A 17302-nucleotide genomic window follows, 5' to 3' on the forward strand; every position below is an offset into this window, starting at 1 on the left:
AATAATCACCTCTGAAATGAGTCAAGAACAGCTGAACAAAGGGGCTCAGATACTGATGTAAGCAAAGCAGAGTTCCGTGGTATTTGTGTTCAGGTCTGTGCACGGGTGAAGTTTCAGGCAAAGAAACACAAATATATTGATTTAGTTTCAGAGAATCTCACAAAGATGCGCCTTAAATCAACTTAAACTGTGAGATATCGAATCTGTGAGAGCTTCAGGTGCTTACAGGAGCCAGCTGCAGATGAGAGGAAAGCTCAGGCACTTGGAGAGGCTGGAAAGGATTAGATCACAGGCTTAGGAAGTTTTCCCAGCTGAGAATTCTGCTCTCCAATAAGAGAAAAAGCAGCTCTACTCAAAGAACCTACTCTGTCATTGCACAGCCATTCATATTCAGACTAAATCTCTTCAAAGAGCTCACACCTAAAACCACCAGTGTCTTAGAGAGCACACTCCATCAGAAAAATAATTATTAGCAAAAAATTTATTTTACTTTTGCTTACAAAGCCTTACCTCCGACAGAACAACCTGAAAGGCCTTGCTTTCTAAAAACCATTTCCATTCCATTTTTTAAAAGTCAACAGTTTTTTAAAACCAACAGTTTTTATCTGTAAAACCCCTCACCCTCCCATCCCCTTAACTGCAAACCAAGACTGGCATTTTCTCAGCTCAGTGACTCAGTGTGAGGTCTTTTCCATAATTCTGGACTCCTGAGGAAGTTTCATATAAATAAAAGTTTTCATGAACCACAAATTAACAACGTTATCGAGCTTATTACAAATCACTCCAATTTTTTTTTCCCTTTTTTTTTTAAAACAATCACTGATTTGGAAATACTACCCAGTACTTCTGGGAAAGGACTTTTAAGCTGACTAATGTTTTGGATTCCTTGATTTAGTCCATGGGAGCAGGGGTTTTCTTCATCCCAAAGCACGAGTGGGAACACTGAGGGACAAGCTCCTGTTTGCACACGTGATACGCGGATTTTGTTCTCTCATAGCAAAAATAGGAATAGAAAAAAGGTAAAAACCAATCCAACCAGAGCTATACAATTGTATTGAAACAGTACCAAGAGCAATTCCAGCATTAAATATTTCTGGGGTTTGGCCAGGTTTTTGTCCAGAGGGACGGAATGAAGCCATCACTGCCGGCCCGTTTTTCCGTTTTCCGTCGTTTCCATTCTGAAAGGCAAAACAAGGAGTGAGGGTTGTTATTGGAAATGCCATCAGCAGCTTCAGGAGAAACCTATCAGCCTTAAAGACTTCCAGAACTGCTTTTTACATCACTGACCATCCTGCCTTCCCCTGCCCCAACAATCTTATCTCCTCCTATGACTTCTCTGAGCAGCCACCCGAGAGGTTCCTGTGCAGGAACATTCCAGCAACAACCCTGAAAAGCCACCCATTATCAACCTCACCAAAAGACAAAATATGCCCAAGGCTGGAGAATATTCATGTGACCAGGGAATCCATCTGGAAAACATGAGCCTTGGCAGTTTGTTTCAAGGACTTCACCCCTCTCACACTGACCCCTGACTGCCAGCACCTTGGAGAATGGAGAGGTTGGTCTGTAGCTCTCCACCAACACTAAGGGCAAAGAAATGTATTTATCCATTTTAATCCTCAGAAGAACAGTGTCTAATGCTGTAAACTGAAGTGCTCCTCCACACTAAGAATCTCTGCAGTGATTTATTTACTGATACAAACCCGTTTTCCTCTTTCAGGTGTTGGTACAGCTCAGCTTTGTTGTTGACAGAGTTCAAACGACCAATAAATTCCTGGTGTTTCCTGGAGTTGGCAGTGTTAATTCTGTTGCTCCATAAGGACAGCAAGGACATTGGCCCTAAAATTGCAAGTGAAAAGAGTCTAAGTGATTTAATTTCTGAATTCTTAAACCATTATCATGGCTTAAAATAATTACAGATTATGGTAGTAACATACAGACTATGGTACGTGACAAAACCACTAATATTAAACAACCTTATAAAAGAGGCTAAATAAACACAAAACATGCAAAGTGATACCAACTGAGGAGTTGTTCCACATGAGGAGGACTCTACTTTAAATGCAGAATCTCAACTGACTTAGCTTTACCTCCAAAATGATTCACCTCGCTCCTTCAGAAAATGCAGACTGATGCAACACCATCTATCTTTAAAAGAAATCGTAATAAATGTTGCATTTCTTCTGGCTTACCTTTTGCCTTTTCAACTGTGGGCATTTCATCCATTGTAATCAGAGGCTTTTTGTTGGGGGGCTCAGGAGAATCAGGGGAGTCTTTGATAACCTCAGCTTCTGCCAGTTCTTCTTTCTCCCGATCCAAAAGACCTTTTAACCTTTTGGAGAGGGAAGGAAAATTTGCTTGAGCACAACATAATTCTTGATACCACACAATTTCCTGTTACCTTTTCTAGGTGAATTCAGACCCATTCCATAGCAACCCCTTTCATCCTAGTCCCTGTTTTTGTTCCACATTTGAAACTAAAAGTTTCAGTTGTAGGAATGGATTTGACCATGCACAGAAAGTCATGAAGGGTCATAGGAGGGAGTGGTGGCAATAAAGGTGAAAAGGTCCTCCTGTGTGAAATGATCACAGCATGCACTAAACACATGCAAATTAAGCTTTTTGATTTCTTTAAAACAGTATGAAAGAAGGAAACCAGAATAGACTGATAGATCCTTAACATTTAGGACAAGCTCAAGCAGCAACATGAATTAGAGACAGTAGGACTGTGGACATCAGTCCTGATGTTCAACTGCAGAGCCAAATCAATCCACGCTGTTCACCTACCTGAACACTAAACTATCTAGAGCTTAAAAGAAGAGAACTGCCTGAGTTTTGAGCCATGCTCTGTATTTCTATAAAGCAGTTAATGTCTAATAGGTGGTGTGGTTGCAGTAAAACCCAAGAGCAGCGACTCCTCAAGCTGAAAGGCCCTGCTAAGTGGGCAACAACCGGCCCAAGAACCACACTGCCTGTAAAATATGGGAATTTCAGAAGTCCACTGTAATAAGATGTCCACTTCCCAAGCCTGCTAATATTTACTGATCCAAACCAACGAGAATTATTACGCCCCGATTTCGTTTCACTTTGGAAAACGCACCTCTCTGATTCCTGCCACGGCTTGTCCGACTCGTAGTCTTTGCCCAGCTTTTCTGACTTATCTTCTTTGTCTTCCCTCTTCCTGCCCCTTTTCTTGCGCTCCTCCTCCTCGGGGGGTTTGCTCCTGCAGGCCAGCAGGCACTCCAGGACCCGCTGGTGCTTGTCAGAGTTGTTGATGTGTGCTCGGACCAGGGTCTCCAGCTCGTTCCACATGATCCGGTACTGCTCATCCCTGGGAAAGGCCATGGAAAGGCAAAGGAACACTCAGCATTTCCTCAGTCACTGAACACACTGAATGAAAAGGCAGATCCTCGAGAAACAAAAATCAAAACTAACTCCAAATAGATTCCCTGTCCTCCTGTACTGGAGGTCTGTCCACCTGCACGTTGCATTCCGCGTTTCCCAATTAACACCCAGAGCCAAGTTTAAACTGAAATGACTTCTGTCCACTGACATCACAGTTTTCACCAGCTCTCACTGCCAAAAGGCACTTCTGAAACCTCTCAGGTGCCTGCTAAATATGCAGTGTTATGTACTGACATGCAAATGAATTATTATTAAATTCTGTGGATTAAGAAATAAGGACTGTAAATAACTTCCAGTCCTGTGGGCAAATCTGTATCTTAATGTCTTTTCAGCCCATATTTAAAGTAACTGTTTCAAAAGGCTTGGGGTATTTTAACATGTCCCAATTTGAAAGCATTGTTTATAACATGCTTAAGTTTTCCTTTTTTTAATGGGAAATAATTCCACTTTGTCCAATTTGTATCCATCACAATGACTACCTCTTATTTCACATTTTTTAGCACACTTTAAAGTCCTTGGGTAATAAATTGATGGGAGTTCTTTTCCCCAACATACAGTGCTGTGACAGCCCCTCAATGACACAGGCAAAGGATTCACAGCAGACACAACATTTAAGTTTACTATATATTATTTCTGGCTATATTTTGAAAATCTGGTATGAAAACAATGAAGTATTTCTAACAGAAGTCCAGCACGAACAAAGAGAGAGATGCATGTCACCTCTTTGGACCCTTTCCTCTGGTACCAACTGTTGAAATGGGCAGTGGGTCATTTTTCCTCTCCATGTCAACCAAATTGTAAATTGTTTTTTGACAGTTCAGAACATCCTCATCAGTCATTGCCTCCTTTACAATCACGCTGGCCAATGGCACCACCTGCAAGGCAAAAGAGAAGCCAGTGAGACAATCTGTGTGTAAATGAAAGGCAGTGGAACCATGGAACACACAACATAATCCCAACTTCTTCTCCTAAATTTAGCAGTAACTCTGAGCAGGTCTAAATAGATGTGTGTTTTTCTTGACCCAGCTCAAACATTCCACCCCCACTTAGATGGCATCCCAATGATCTGCTGCATTAAATACAGAGCATGCCAGCAAAAATAAACCGATTTTTGTGGGGATTTATCATGAAAACAGAGCTAATAATTCACCAAGTGGCAAGGTGAAACTTAATCTAGAAGAGACCAAAAGGTTACTTACAGCTTGCATGTTGAAGATGGTGGTCTGAGAAATAATCATAGGCCAGTAACGAGTGTGTTTCTCTAACTGATCTTTTGCACGTTCCAATGGAATTTCAAGACTTCCATCGATCTTATATCTGGGCTCTAGAAAAGGAGTTAATCGGTTTTCCCTCATAAATTCACCAAAATCCTAATGATAACCAAACAAGATACAATTAGGCATTTCTCTAACACAGGAACTTTCACTGAATGGGTTTATCACTAACCTGCACCACCCCCTCTGCTCTCCCTGGCCCTGCCAACCTGAGCCCTTTTCCAGCTTTCACGTGGAACAATTATCAGGGTGAACACAAAAACAGTGGCACAGAAACAGGGGTTAAACATCCAGGAGGAGGCCTTCTGGATCTGCAAGGTATTTCATGGATGGTGAGAGTTATACTGTATTTTTCCAGAGGCCACTTCTGCTTGTTTACAAGAGATATAAAGGCTATGTGGAAAATAATAATGGAAATGCAAAATTAACGCCAGCTGATCGTCTGCTCTGCATCAGGGCTCAAAGTTGACAATTTCACCTTTTCTATTTACTGTACAAACCATTCCTGTGCAATCTATCCTTCTGACAACAACTGGGAGACAGCCCTACGTGTATCCCACCCCCAAGGAAGAATTTGCCATGACAAATGTTAACTCCAGACCCAGGACAAATGCAAACACTCAGGCTGCACAAGAGGCGAGTCCTTCTTTGACACAGCAAGTGTTTCACGAAGCAGAGCAACCAGCAGATGTACTGCTTTGTATCAGGTATCTATCAGCAGCACAAAGTTTGGCTCCAGCTCTCCAGAAGGTGCTCCAAGGCTTCCTTCACCCACCCACTGCGATGGGCAAGAGGAGCAACGGTTCAGAAGATTAAAAAAAAAAAAAGAACAAAACTTACTGTAATCCTGTAGTCAGTGACTCTTCCGCCACACCCTTCACTAATTGAAGGGGGATCTTCCAGAATTGACCTGGAGCTGCTTAAAACATGCAAGAAGATTTCCCCCCCATGGCTGCTGAGCATGTGGCTGATGACTTTGGAGCCAGACTTGCGTGGCTGCTCCAACAAAACCGAGCGACCTGTTGGGAACCGGGATGGGTTTTATCAGTTGCTGCTTTTGAATTTTTGAATTAAAGCTACAGAAATAGGTGTGAAACCCCCTCATTAAAAGCAACTTCCAAGAAGTAATAAAGTAACCACTTGAGTGTAAAGGCATCAGTTGATACCCGCTGTCAGTGCTTGGAGATGGATGTAGTTTTTTGGAGACAGAGCAATAAAACTTCCTTTGCCTTGTTTCCAGGAAAATAAACTGTGCATAAAAGGGGGCATTTTTCCAAATAAGCTGCTCGTTATGAGGGAGTAAAAACAGCAAAAATATCTGAAATGTGCTGTTAATTTTGCTTCTAACCATTTTTATTAATCAAAACACTTTTTCGTTATAGAATCTTAAGAGAAAAATACATGAAAATATCGTTTTTAAGGAAACCACTGCACATTTAGACACTCAAGTGGCTTGACTGAAGAAAACATTCCACTGAAAGGATGTTTGTAATGCAATTTTGCTTGCAAACACACCAACATTGATTTTAATACTTGCTCCTTCTTTACTTCTTTTCTCCCATCTTGAAGTTTCAGAACTATTCTATTTGCTTTTCAGGACATTTAACAACTTTCTTCTCTTACTTACAGGACATGTTACAATAAGCTTGGTATTTTTACAGTATGTAGACATTTACTGATGCACAAACCAACATGTGCTCCGTGCTCTAACTGCAGCATTGAAAATTAAAACATGAAATAAATAACCAAGGACACAAATTTACCATTGAGGAGGAAGTTTGTAAGGCATGAAGAAGGTCTGCTATTTACATCTACTGGTGAAATTCTGTATGCTCCAGTGCAATAGTGCAGCTCTGAAAAACAAACACAGAAGTGAGCAGAGAGGTTGAGTGTCATTCCACAGACAGGAAAAACAACCCACAAAATAAAAGGAAGGAAGGAGGAGGAAGTCAGTTCACAACCAGCAGCAGAACTAGAAAGTCTGGGTGCCTCTCAATCTCAAAGCCTGCTCCCTTCACCACCTCCTTGGAATGGTTCACTGGGAGGATTCCCAGTCCCCCTCAGCTCTTTATCCCCTGATGTATTTCCCTGTACAGTTTTGCCCGCTCTTATTCCTCTTATCTGTATTTTTGACTTGCTGGCTCAGTGAGTCAGCATTTATTGCTAACAGTCTCCAGGGGATTCCTGTGTTACCTCAGGAATTCCCTTTCCCTCCCTTACTCAGATGTAGGCAGAGATCTCTCCCTCAGTCAGATCAGAAAATAGATAGAGGGACTGATACTATCATTGCATACATTTAGTTTCCTTATAAAGCTTAAAAGGGCACAGAGGGGGACAGGGCTGAGCACCAGCTCAAACCCAGCTCTGGAAGGTTCCAGGCTACCTACCCACACTGTTTGTCCGAGGGGTGCACCACTTCAACGTCACAGTTTCTTTGAAAGTGCCTTCCCTGCTATTGCCACCCACGTGATTATCACCTGCAGAGAGAGGCAGACAAAGGGGCTGATCCACCACCTTTCCTTCATTGCAGCTGAACAGCTCTGAACTTTTAAGGTATAAAACACACATGAACGTGAGCATGTCCTGACCAGACATGTTTTATTACTAAAATCCCTTCATGCAAGGGCTCACTGGTCTTGCAAAAGCCACCTGAAGGCCTTAAATTAGACATTATCAATACTCTTTTACAATAAACTACAGTTCTTCCAGTGGGCTTTGAGAGTCTTTATGATCTTTGGCTCATGTCGCCTCAGGAAAGAATTAACTGAGTTGTGCATCAAGTTTCAGAATTACAGAGTCCCTGAAGAGGCCCAAATCCACAATATTTGGAAGGAAAAACATGGACATCACCAGGCAACACTGCTGGGCTGGCAAAAAAGTGGGTAGGGTCGAGTCTAATCTTACAAGTTAAGTTTTATTTCATATCAGACATTTACACATGAAAGATTAGTTTGATGTGCTTATTAACCTGCAGAAGTTATTACAAAACTCCTCCTGAGCCCTTCCAATAAAACTCGAAGCTTTCCAACATCTTAACACAAATTCAGGTGAGTCCCAAATCATTACTGTGACACTGTATTCTTTTCCATCAATCTTTAATCCTACACTCCACTAAAGTATGGGGGACAGATGACAGAGGAGTTCCTTCTTTTCCTCAAAGTAATGATAATCCCCTTAAGAGGAAAAAAGGCACCAGCTCCCCAAAATGGTCATTTATGGACCACAGGACTTTTAATTCCACTAATACAGAAGTTCTAATCTGATTTCTTAACAAAATCTTACATCAAGCACTGTTTCCTCTATAAAATAATTTTGCATAAGGCTTAGTGTCATGTTTTTCTAACCTCGGGTTGAGTTATTTAAAATTCACTGCAGAGGAATATTGGGTAAGAATTCCAAATTTCAGAAAGAAAATAGGAGGTATTTCAAATCTCACAGAAACATCCTGAACATGTGTGAATGTGACCTGCTTTTCCACTGCCACGTCCTTATTACTGTATTAAAACATGCCAAAAACGAGTAAAACCCCAATGCCAACACTACAAAGGAAGTTTTTTGGGTTGCAAGGAATGGAAGAATCTGCTCCTCGAGCCTGAGATTTCCATGGATTTGAAGCTCCCAACCTTTGTTTGTGAATAATTCCGGGTGGCTGCCCCAAAGCCACCTTTGGAGGGCAATTTCCACTCACCACTCTTTAAAAAGTCAACGTGTGCCTCTTTGTGATGAAGCAGCTCCACATCATAGTTGGCTGATGTGTTAGCATGTTGTTCTTCCTTTAAAACAGAAAGGCAGAAAGAAGGAATGTAATTCTTTCAGCTAGAAGCCACCCTCTCATAAAAGAATCATTCTACATTTCCCTTTCACTGCAGAAGGAAACAAAACAAGGTCTCCAAAGCGCCTCAGACAACAATGGGATTGCAAGGCTGAGGAAACCATTTGCTCTCTGAGCTGTTTGAAGGTGCAGCCACCTGCTTTTCCTCCTTTTTTTTTTTTATTCCTCTTTTTACAGGTGTGCATAGTGCAAAAGAGGTAAACAATTAGGCTTTATTTAAATTAGGGAAGTAAAACTACGATAATGTTGGATATCACCAGCAGTTACAGCTTTCTGAGCAACGAACAGTCACTGCAGGGCAGAGTCACAATTACTGTTCATAATTAAACATCTCAAGAATCCAAGCCAAAACCCACACTTTGAACTTCTTATCATTTCCTTCCACTTAAAAAAGATCTAAGAGTGCACCCCTTTACACTTTCACAACTTCAAAATGTGGTTCTGCACAGAGGACACTGCATCTTTAAACAGCCACAGAGGACTCGCAAGAACAGAACAGTAAGTTCGGTAATTTATTCCAAGTTTAAAAACATAAATAAAATTTAAAAAAAAAAGAGAAAAATAAACCACAGAGAACCCAACATAGTCTATCACTATAAGGACAAAGGCAGAAGGGAGAGGCATAACAGCAGCACACAGGTCAGAAAGTTCCAGACAAGGTATTTGCAAACTTAAGTCACGTTGGTGCCGTGCCCCATGTTCAAAGTTTCATTAAAGCTGTGAGAATAATTTTAATATCATGGTTTAGCTTGTAAAATCCATACAATGCTGCTAGTTTTCCAAGGTGCAATTGCTGACTGAGTGTGTGAGAAGGTAATGGGTTTTTTTAATCGTGGAAGGTACCTGCCCCTGCCCTTTTTGTTTGTTTGAATACTGACACTCCTGATTGAAATTTCTCTTGCTGCCTGCTCAGAAAATGGCTGTAAACTCAATCCTTGACATTCTCAGTTGCAAAAAACATTAAAATAGGGACATAAACGAGTTTTACCACAGGATGTTTAATTTAATATGTCTCTTAACCAGCTCTATCCTTCTTCAAACTGGAAATCCTACTGGAAAAGCCTTAATCACAACCCAGCTCTCAGTTACAAACACCTTTATGTTGGGTGGGCGTGGTAATGAAACAGAGGAAAAAAGAGACTCACTATGCCACTAGAATGCACAAGGGTCAAGAATATCTAAACACAACTAGGAAAAGACAAAAGAATCACAGACAAATTAATCTGAGGTAAATAAGATTATATTTTTATATAAAGCAACACAAACGGAACTGAAACAACAACTTGTATTGCCAGATCAAAAATTGAGGTTCAGCAATACAACTTTTTTGTTCTGTGATCCTTCTTTAATTTTTTAATTTTTTTTTTTATTTCCCCCTTCTTGATTTTTACTAACCTGGTCACAGACATTGAATGTGGGCTAATAAAATAAAAAACAAAACAAAACAAAAACAAAACAGAAAACATGACATGGAGAGAAAAACAATGTAAAAATTCAATTCAAATGAACATCAAAAAGTTTTCAAACAAATTTAGAAGTGATGCAGCAAGTTCACACAAAGCTGTAGACACAACATTACCTTCATGGGGATGTTTGTGATGGTAGTTGAAGCCAAATCAAAGTGTTGTTGCACTAAAAGATTCAGTTTTGTGGCCAAATGCCTCCCTGCACGGACACTGTGCACCTCACTGGTCAGGACAGGTGAGAGCTGGAACAAAAGGGACACGTGGAATTCCTGGATTAGGCTCTGATATCATGGAACAGTTCATTCCAAACTCATAAAATAAGTATTTACACTGCTGAGTTTGGGGGGAGAGGGGAAAAACTCCCACTCAAAAAACCCACAGCAAGGGAAACAACAAGGAAGAAGCAGAAATTATTCCTAATTCAGAATGTTGAGGTTATGCCACTTGCTCCAGATGCAGTTACTGCAAATGGGTGGAAAAAATTTAGGAGTGCTAAGAAAATCTTGATCATTAATTGTTAATTAGGATTTTTCTTTCTTTTAGCTACTGAGTAACAGGAGTAAAGGAGTTTTTATATATGGACCTGTAAGTGCATCATATATATATATAAATATACAGAAAACAAACACAAGCCATGAGATGTATCTGATTTTTCCTCAGACAAAAAAACACTGGGTTAGGGCTTAAAAAGACAAAAAAACCTACAAAAAAAACCCCCAACTAAACATCAAAAAAGCACCAAAAAAAAGCACCAAAAAAAAGGCACCAAAAAAAAGGCACCAAAAAAAAAGCACCAAAAAAAAAGCACCAAAAAAAAGCACCAAAAAAAAGCACCAAAAAAAAGCACCAAAAAAAAGCACCAAAAAAGCACCAAAAAAAGGTACCAAAAAGGCACCAAAAAAGCACCAAAAAAGCCCCAAAAAAGCCCCAAAAAAGCCCCCAAAAAGCCCCCAAAAAGCCCACCAAAAAAGCCCCCAAAAAAGCCCCCAAAAAGCCCCAAAAAAGCTCCCAAAAAAAGCCCCAAAAAGCCTCAAAAAAAAGCCCCAAAAAAAAGCCCCCAAAAAAGCCCCCAAAAAGGTACCAAAAAAGCACCAAAAAAGGCACAAAAAAAGCACAAAACCCCAAACAAGAAAATCCCAAAACAAACCAAACAAGACCAAAACAACCAAACCAAAACAAGAAAACCAAAGCCCCCAAAACCAGAACAAAACAACAAAAAAAATCAAACCGAAACCAACCAAAACCTCCCCAAAACCAAAATCAAACCAAAAAAAAAAGCAAAAAACCCCAAAAAATCAAACCAAACAAAAAAATTAACAAAAAAACACCCCACAACAATCACCTCCCCAAAAACAATAATGATAAAAATTTAAAAAACCCAAAAAATAAAAAATCCCAGTCAACCAAAAAAAAAATCTCCAAACCCAGTGACTGCCTTACAGAGGGAATTAAAATTCAGTTTATTGTCTCCTGTTAATTTTTTCTTTTTTTAGCACAACTACAGCAGAGGTTTGTAGAAAAGAATCTCAGGAAGGCAGCTGCTACAGTCCTTTTTATTTAATAAATAACATGCAGGACTAGATGCCTTTCCCATTGAGAAAACTTGTTTTCTTGTGTCTTTTCTCATTCTTAAACAGCACAGTAAAATGCAGAGTAAACTGAGGAATATATTACTGAATATTTTGTATGTACTTGGTTTCCAACAACCACCACACGTGGTTTTGGTGCTGAACAACTGAGAATAACTGGCACAAAGTCTGAGATGGTTCATCTTGGGTGACATTTTCTCTGTTTCTGCTCCTCACCTCTTTTTTAGGACGATCTGAAACCAGGCTGTCTTCTCCAACGGGGTAGGTGTGGATCAACACCAGCTCACACTTCTGAATCTGCATTAGACTGGAAAATAAAACACATTTTGTTCAGCCTAGAAATGAAATCCATTCTGATTTATAAACATGTATGAACAACGTGCTCTTTCTGAAAGCACCCTGTAGAAACCAGGGGTAGAAACGAGGTTACACTAATGATTTTTATCAGAACAAAAATAACATTTGTGGCTCTTCAGGTGCTCCAGCAGTGTGTGTTTCTTTTTTGGACAGATCACTGGGGCAACCTTGGCCAGCTTTTCCCAGCTGAAAAGTGCCACTAAAGGGGATTTGTGCCTCCAAGGGTGGGTGTTAATAAGGGATCCCATGAACATGGAAACAACTACCCAAATAATCCAGATAGGTATTATTACTATTATTAGATTATATTCTAATGTGGCTAGAAGTTTGGGAAGATCAGGACATTGTTCCACATCTCTACCTACAATAATGAGACCATTTTTCTGTCTTTCCAGTGGACTCAGAACCTGATTCCCTGGACTTTACCTGGATTTCCTTTATTAAAAAAAAAAATAAATGCACATTTCATGGAGGATATGCCAGGCATGTGCAGGGTGAGAAAAACTCAGTTAAGTTTCTCTTAATAAATATAACTAATAGTAATAACAATAATATAAATAATATTTTAGTAGCATATTCATGTATTTATTAATATTAACACATAGTTATACTTTATACATTACTTACATATTTCAATGTAATTATATGTCTTATTTTGATATATTTATGTGTTTTATATTTATATAAAATACACACAATATATTTAAATATATTAATATTATTACTGATTTATTATATTATTTATAAATACAAAAACATTTTTAATATATGTATACAAATATATTTAAGCCCCAAAATACATTTTTTAAAAAGTTATAGGTTAATACATATTTATAACATATTAGTATATATTGAATATATATTTTTACACAAGAAAAAGAAATATTAGCAATTACTGATAATATCAATAGACAATAAGGATGACGATATGGGTTATTACAATAATAATGATAATAATAATAGTTATAATAATAATAATGACAATCATGATAATAAGTGTGTGAAAAGCAAAAGAATCACAATAATAATAATAATAATGAAAGTGTGTAAAAAGCAATACCACTGGTTAATAGTAATATTAGTAATAATAATAATGATAATAATAATAATGTCTGTAACAAGCAATACTCAGTGGTCAATAGTAATATTAGTAATAATAGTAGTAATGATGATTATAATAATGTGTGTAAAAGCAATACCCAGTGGTCAATAATAACAGTAAGAGTGTAAAAAGCAGTACTCACTGGTCAGAGTTGGCTGCCAGCTTGTTATGCTCGTGGATGGTCTCCTGAACACAATCCTCCAGCATCCGAACGTGGCTGTCACTGGAAAAACACCAGGAATTCCTTTCAGTGCCAGACCATCCATCCTCCAGCTCAGAGTGCGAGCACTCCCCTCCCTCCAGCCCTCCACAAACGACACCTCCAGCAGGGCAAAGGCACCCAAACACTGAGCTGACTCTCTGAGGGTGGCAGGCCCCGATCCCACAGCGCCCCCAGGACCCCCCAGACCTCTTGGCGTTGGTGATGCAGATGATCCTGCCGCGGTTGCCCACGCGCTCGGCGTTCTCCAGGAGGCTGGTGCGGGCCTCGTGCTGGTACTCGGTGATCTTGCACAGGGCCTCCACCGCCGCCACCAGCCCGTGCAGGATGCTGCAGCACTCGGGGTCTGCCCGGGGGTTTGGGGGCCCCACAGCTGCCAGGGCTGCCATCAGCTGGTGGGAAACAGGGAAAGAAATGAGCACCGGAATGTCCTGGGCACCCAGCTGGAATGTCAGCACTTGGACGTGCCAATTAATGTTGTCGGGAGATGAAGGGACAGGATGAGAAATCAGCACTTGATGTTGGTGGCCCTTCTGGGAAACATCGTAAATCACCCTCTGCAATTCAATTTACTCATTGTTACTGAGCCTTGAGAATGTAATATCCTCATTTATTTACATTTATTATACCTGCTTATAATCACAAGTTTTATCCAGTACCTGAAAGACACCCCAGCGTTATTGAAGTTGCCATTTTGCCTTTAATTCCTGAGAATTTCGAATTTCAGTTCCTCCCCTATGTAAGTTTTCCAGAGGATGAGCCCCTTTCAGTACGAAACAATTTGATAACAGAGAGGACAGTTACAATTAATGTTTCCAATGGTTTGATTTGGGTTTTTTTTCGTTGTTTGTCTTTGATTGTTCTTCTTGTTGTTTTGGTTTGATTTGGGATTTGATTTTGTTCTCTATTTGTGTGACTTTTTTGGTTTGTGTTTTTTTTTTTAAGCCTCAAACCAATGTTCTTGTTGGCTGGGGAAAAAAAATAAAAATCAGCTGCATCTCATGGTTTGTGTTTATTTTCTGTGTGTGTATTATGATGAACTTACAGGTTTATTTGCCTATCATGCAAATTTTAAAAAAAAAAGAAGAAATTTAATAAGTAGCATGAAATCACAGAAGAAATACATAGGTAATTTCATATTATTTATTTTAATATGTAAATCTATAGTGAAAGACTCTTAAAATTTTGTAGGGTAATCCAGCCTTGAAATTGTTATGCAACAACTTCAGGCCAGACCCACCAATATTTTAATTAACCAGAGTTATTGTCATAAATGTAATAAAATGTTGCTATTTATTCCACAATTCAGCTACACCTACAAAAGACCAGCTGCAAACCATACCTCCTGCAAGTTCTGATCTTCTTGAGTCCAAGAATTCAAGACATGAGCCCCAGAATCACTCACAATGAAGTTCACCTGAAAGGATCAGAAAATAAAATCACCTGTGAGGTAACAGCCATTACAGTGTTACTTCCCCAAATCCAAACAAACACGAATTACACTCCTTTTTGCTGATATTTTTAAAACACAAAGCCAGTCTCTGCACCAAACCAGAACTGCAGGTTATTAAGGATGTCAATAATCAAGCAATATTTTCAGCAGAAAATAAAATAAAACACTGCAATACTGCACATCATTCTCCAAGGACTCTCACAGTGCCTCACGAGGTAAATGTCCAGTACAACACAGCAGGAAAAACTTTAAAATAATAACTTACATTTCACATTTCAATCTAACCAACAGTTAAGAGATTTAAAACCACTTCAAAATAAAACATATTCCTCAGAGTATCAAGAAGGCTGCAAGAACTCACCAGTTTCTTGAAAGGGAAGATATCATACATTATTCTGCAGTACTCCATGGATGATTCCACGGAGCAGGTCCAGAGGGACTTGGAGATGGGTGCCAGAGGGATAATTCCCTGGGTCCTGTTCTTCACCAGCATGTCGAATTCAACGTGTTGCCTGCATGATTCTGCCATGTAGGGGCAGTGATCCACCACGAAAACAGTTTTATGAGACTCAGAAAATATTTTCATTTTCTTCCTGAAAGAAAGAAGGCATCAAAGTCAGGGAGAAACTGTCCATGATTCCGTTATAACTTTGACAGAACTCTTCAGTGCTTTTAAAAACCACAAAAACCCCCACTTTAAGAACCTATTTACATGGAGACAAACATTTCTCTAGAACTCCAGTCCATATTCAGCAGACAAGGTTTCTAACGACTTTTTCTCAGGAGGAAAAAAAGCAGAAAAAAAGATTATACTGCTGAGAAGGCAACAAGAATTCACAGCATTGCCCTCCCCACTTCCCTAGTTAAAATAAAAAAATAAAAAAAATAAAAAAAATCAAGCAGCAACTGCTTCCTACTGAAAGCTTATTTCCTAAAAAAAGGTTACATGGAAAAAAACACAACTTATGATTAAGCTTTACAGAACTTGAAGTAGCACAATCAGATTTTAAAGTGATTTATTTCAGCCTTTACTTTGCTAAACACATCTTGATTTTTTCTTAAACTCGTATTTGCATCTGTACTTCAGTCTCTGACTGACAAATACACCAAGAGTGAAATCTCAGTGTAAATGTTTCTTATCTAGCAAGGCTTAAAAGATCTCTCCTTGCGTTCTTCCCAGCCATCCTGTTCCAAATCCACAGCCTGGGTTTTCCTCTCCCACAGCTCAACTGAGAGAAATACCTCTGGAAGAGCATCAGACCCTCGTGCTAGGTTTGGACACCTCTGCCCAGGGACCCAAATTACGTATGAAAACTAAGCTTAGACTAGTCAAGAGCACCGAACTCCAACCACGCGCTTCCCATCACATGCACGCAGCTTCCAGAGGTTTCCACAAGGTTTCGGGGAAGCCCAGAACGGCTGGGGTTGGGAGGCCCCTCTGGAGACCACCCAGTCCACCGGGGCAGGGTCACAGGGACGCGTCCAGGTGGGGCTGGAATGTTTCCACAGAGGGAGATTCCCCGGGCAGCTGTTCCAGGGCTCAGGGTAAAGCAGCTCCTGCTGGTGCTGAGGGGGAACCTTCCGTGTTCCCATCGCCCCCCGTCCTGCCGCGGGGCGCCACCGACACGCTTATCGGTTTCCAACACAGCTACCCATTTTTCCACGTAATTCTGCTGAGTTCACAACACACGACCCCCTCAAAAAAACCCCACATTAAAAAAAAAACACCCGAATCTAAAACACCAACGCAACGAGGGCCACACAACTCAAGGCCGGGGCCGCAGCTCGCCCTCGGCGGGGGCTGCCCGAGGGGCAGGTTCGTGCCCGCTGCTCACCTGGGCCGGCTCCTCCTGTGGTGCAGCAGCCCCGCTCCCGCTCCCCGGCGCGCCCGGGCGCGGCCGCGGCCCCGCTCGGCGGAGGAGGAGGCGGAGGAGGGACGAGCCCCGCGGGCCGCCCTAGACGGGGCCGGGCGCGGGCGCCTCCGGCCGGGCGCCCTCCATGCGGCGGAGCCCTGCTCGCCCTGCGCGGGCGGCTCGGCGGGGCCCGCGGGGCCCGGCTCGGCTCGGCGCGCCCGGCGCCCGCGGGGGAGGCAGAGGCGGCCGGAGCCCCCCCCGCTCCGCCCTCCCCGCAGCCCGCGGGGGCCCCGCGCGGCCACCGGCGCCGCCGGCACCGCGGCTCCGCCGGCGGCAGCGCCCGCGCTGGGCTGGGCCGGGCCGGGCCGGGGGTCACTCGCCCGACATGCCGAGGCCGCGCCCGGCCCCGCTCCCCGCGCCGCTCCCGCTCCTCGTGCCGATCCCGATCCTTGTCCCGATCCTTGTCCCGATCCTTGTCCCGATCCCCGCTCCCGGTGCCTCCCGGGCCCTCGCCCCGCCCGCAGCGCGCGCGCCGCACGGTCTCGCGAGAGCTCAGGGCGGGGCCGGCGGAGGAGAGGGGGTGAGATCTCGCGAGATCTGCGCGCCGAGGGGAGGGGAGTCGGGTGGTTTGTTCCGGTCTGTGAGGGAATTCCCTGCCTCTTTTTTTTTTTTTTTTTAGTTTGTGAGGGAATTCTGTGTTTTATTCCAGTCTGGGGGGGATTTCCCTGCTTTGTTCCGGTTTGTGAGGGAA

At 41.8% G+C, this 17302-nt stretch overlaps 1 protein-coding gene across 2 annotated transcripts; it reads right to left on the reverse strand.

Moving 5' to 3' along the window:
- Window positions 1-463: 463 nt before the first annotated feature.
- On the reverse strand, window positions 464-16689 carry INTS13 (integrator complex subunit 13). 2 transcript variants are annotated; one of them, XM_050324812.1, is made up of 18 exons: window positions 16534-16689; window positions 15060-15291; window positions 14588-14662; window positions 13435-13637; window positions 13168-13248; window positions 11783-11873; window positions 10091-10219; window positions 9907-9930; window positions 8368-8452; window positions 7067-7156; window positions 6443-6532; window positions 5520-5698; window positions 4605-4775; window positions 4126-4280; window positions 3101-3331; window positions 2193-2332; window positions 1704-1839; window positions 464-1178 (listed from the first exon to the last, which is right to left on the reverse strand). In XM_050324812.1, the coding sequence occupies exons 2-18, from the start codon at window positions 15282-15284 to the stop codon at window positions 1139-1141; spliced, it is 2145 nt and encodes a 714-aa protein (XP_050180769.1). In that variant the 5' UTR covers window positions 15285-15291; window positions 16534-16689; the 3' UTR covers window positions 464-1138. The 2 variants fall into 2 exon arrangements, with proteins under 2 accessions (XP_050180769.1, XP_050180770.1); XM_050324813.1 differs by lacking the exon at window positions 9907-9930.
- Between the last annotated feature and the right edge of the window lie 613 nt (window positions 16690-17302).

Source organism: Myiozetetes cayanensis, unplaced genomic scaffold, assembly GCF_022539395.1.
Source record: "Myiozetetes cayanensis isolate MyiCay16 unplaced genomic scaffold, myiCay2020 scf3, whole genome shotgun sequence".
NCBI classification, from domain to species: domain Eukaryota; kingdom Metazoa; phylum Chordata; class Aves; order Passeriformes; family Tyrannidae; genus Myiozetetes; species Myiozetetes cayanensis.

Coding starts and splice junctions, on each gene's coding strand:
- INTS13 (XM_050324812.1), bottom strand. CDS start 15,284: ATGAAAATATTTTCTGAGTCTCATAAAACTGTTTTCGTGGTGGATCAC. Junction 10,220..11,782: donor CAGATCGTCCTAAAAAAGAG/GTGAGGAGCAGA, acceptor CTTTTGTTCCAG/CTCTCACCTGTCCTGACCAG. Junction 1,840..2,192: donor CACAGTTGAAAAGGCAAAAG/GTAAGCCAGAAG, acceptor TTGCAATTTTAG/GGCCAATGTCCTTGCTGTCC.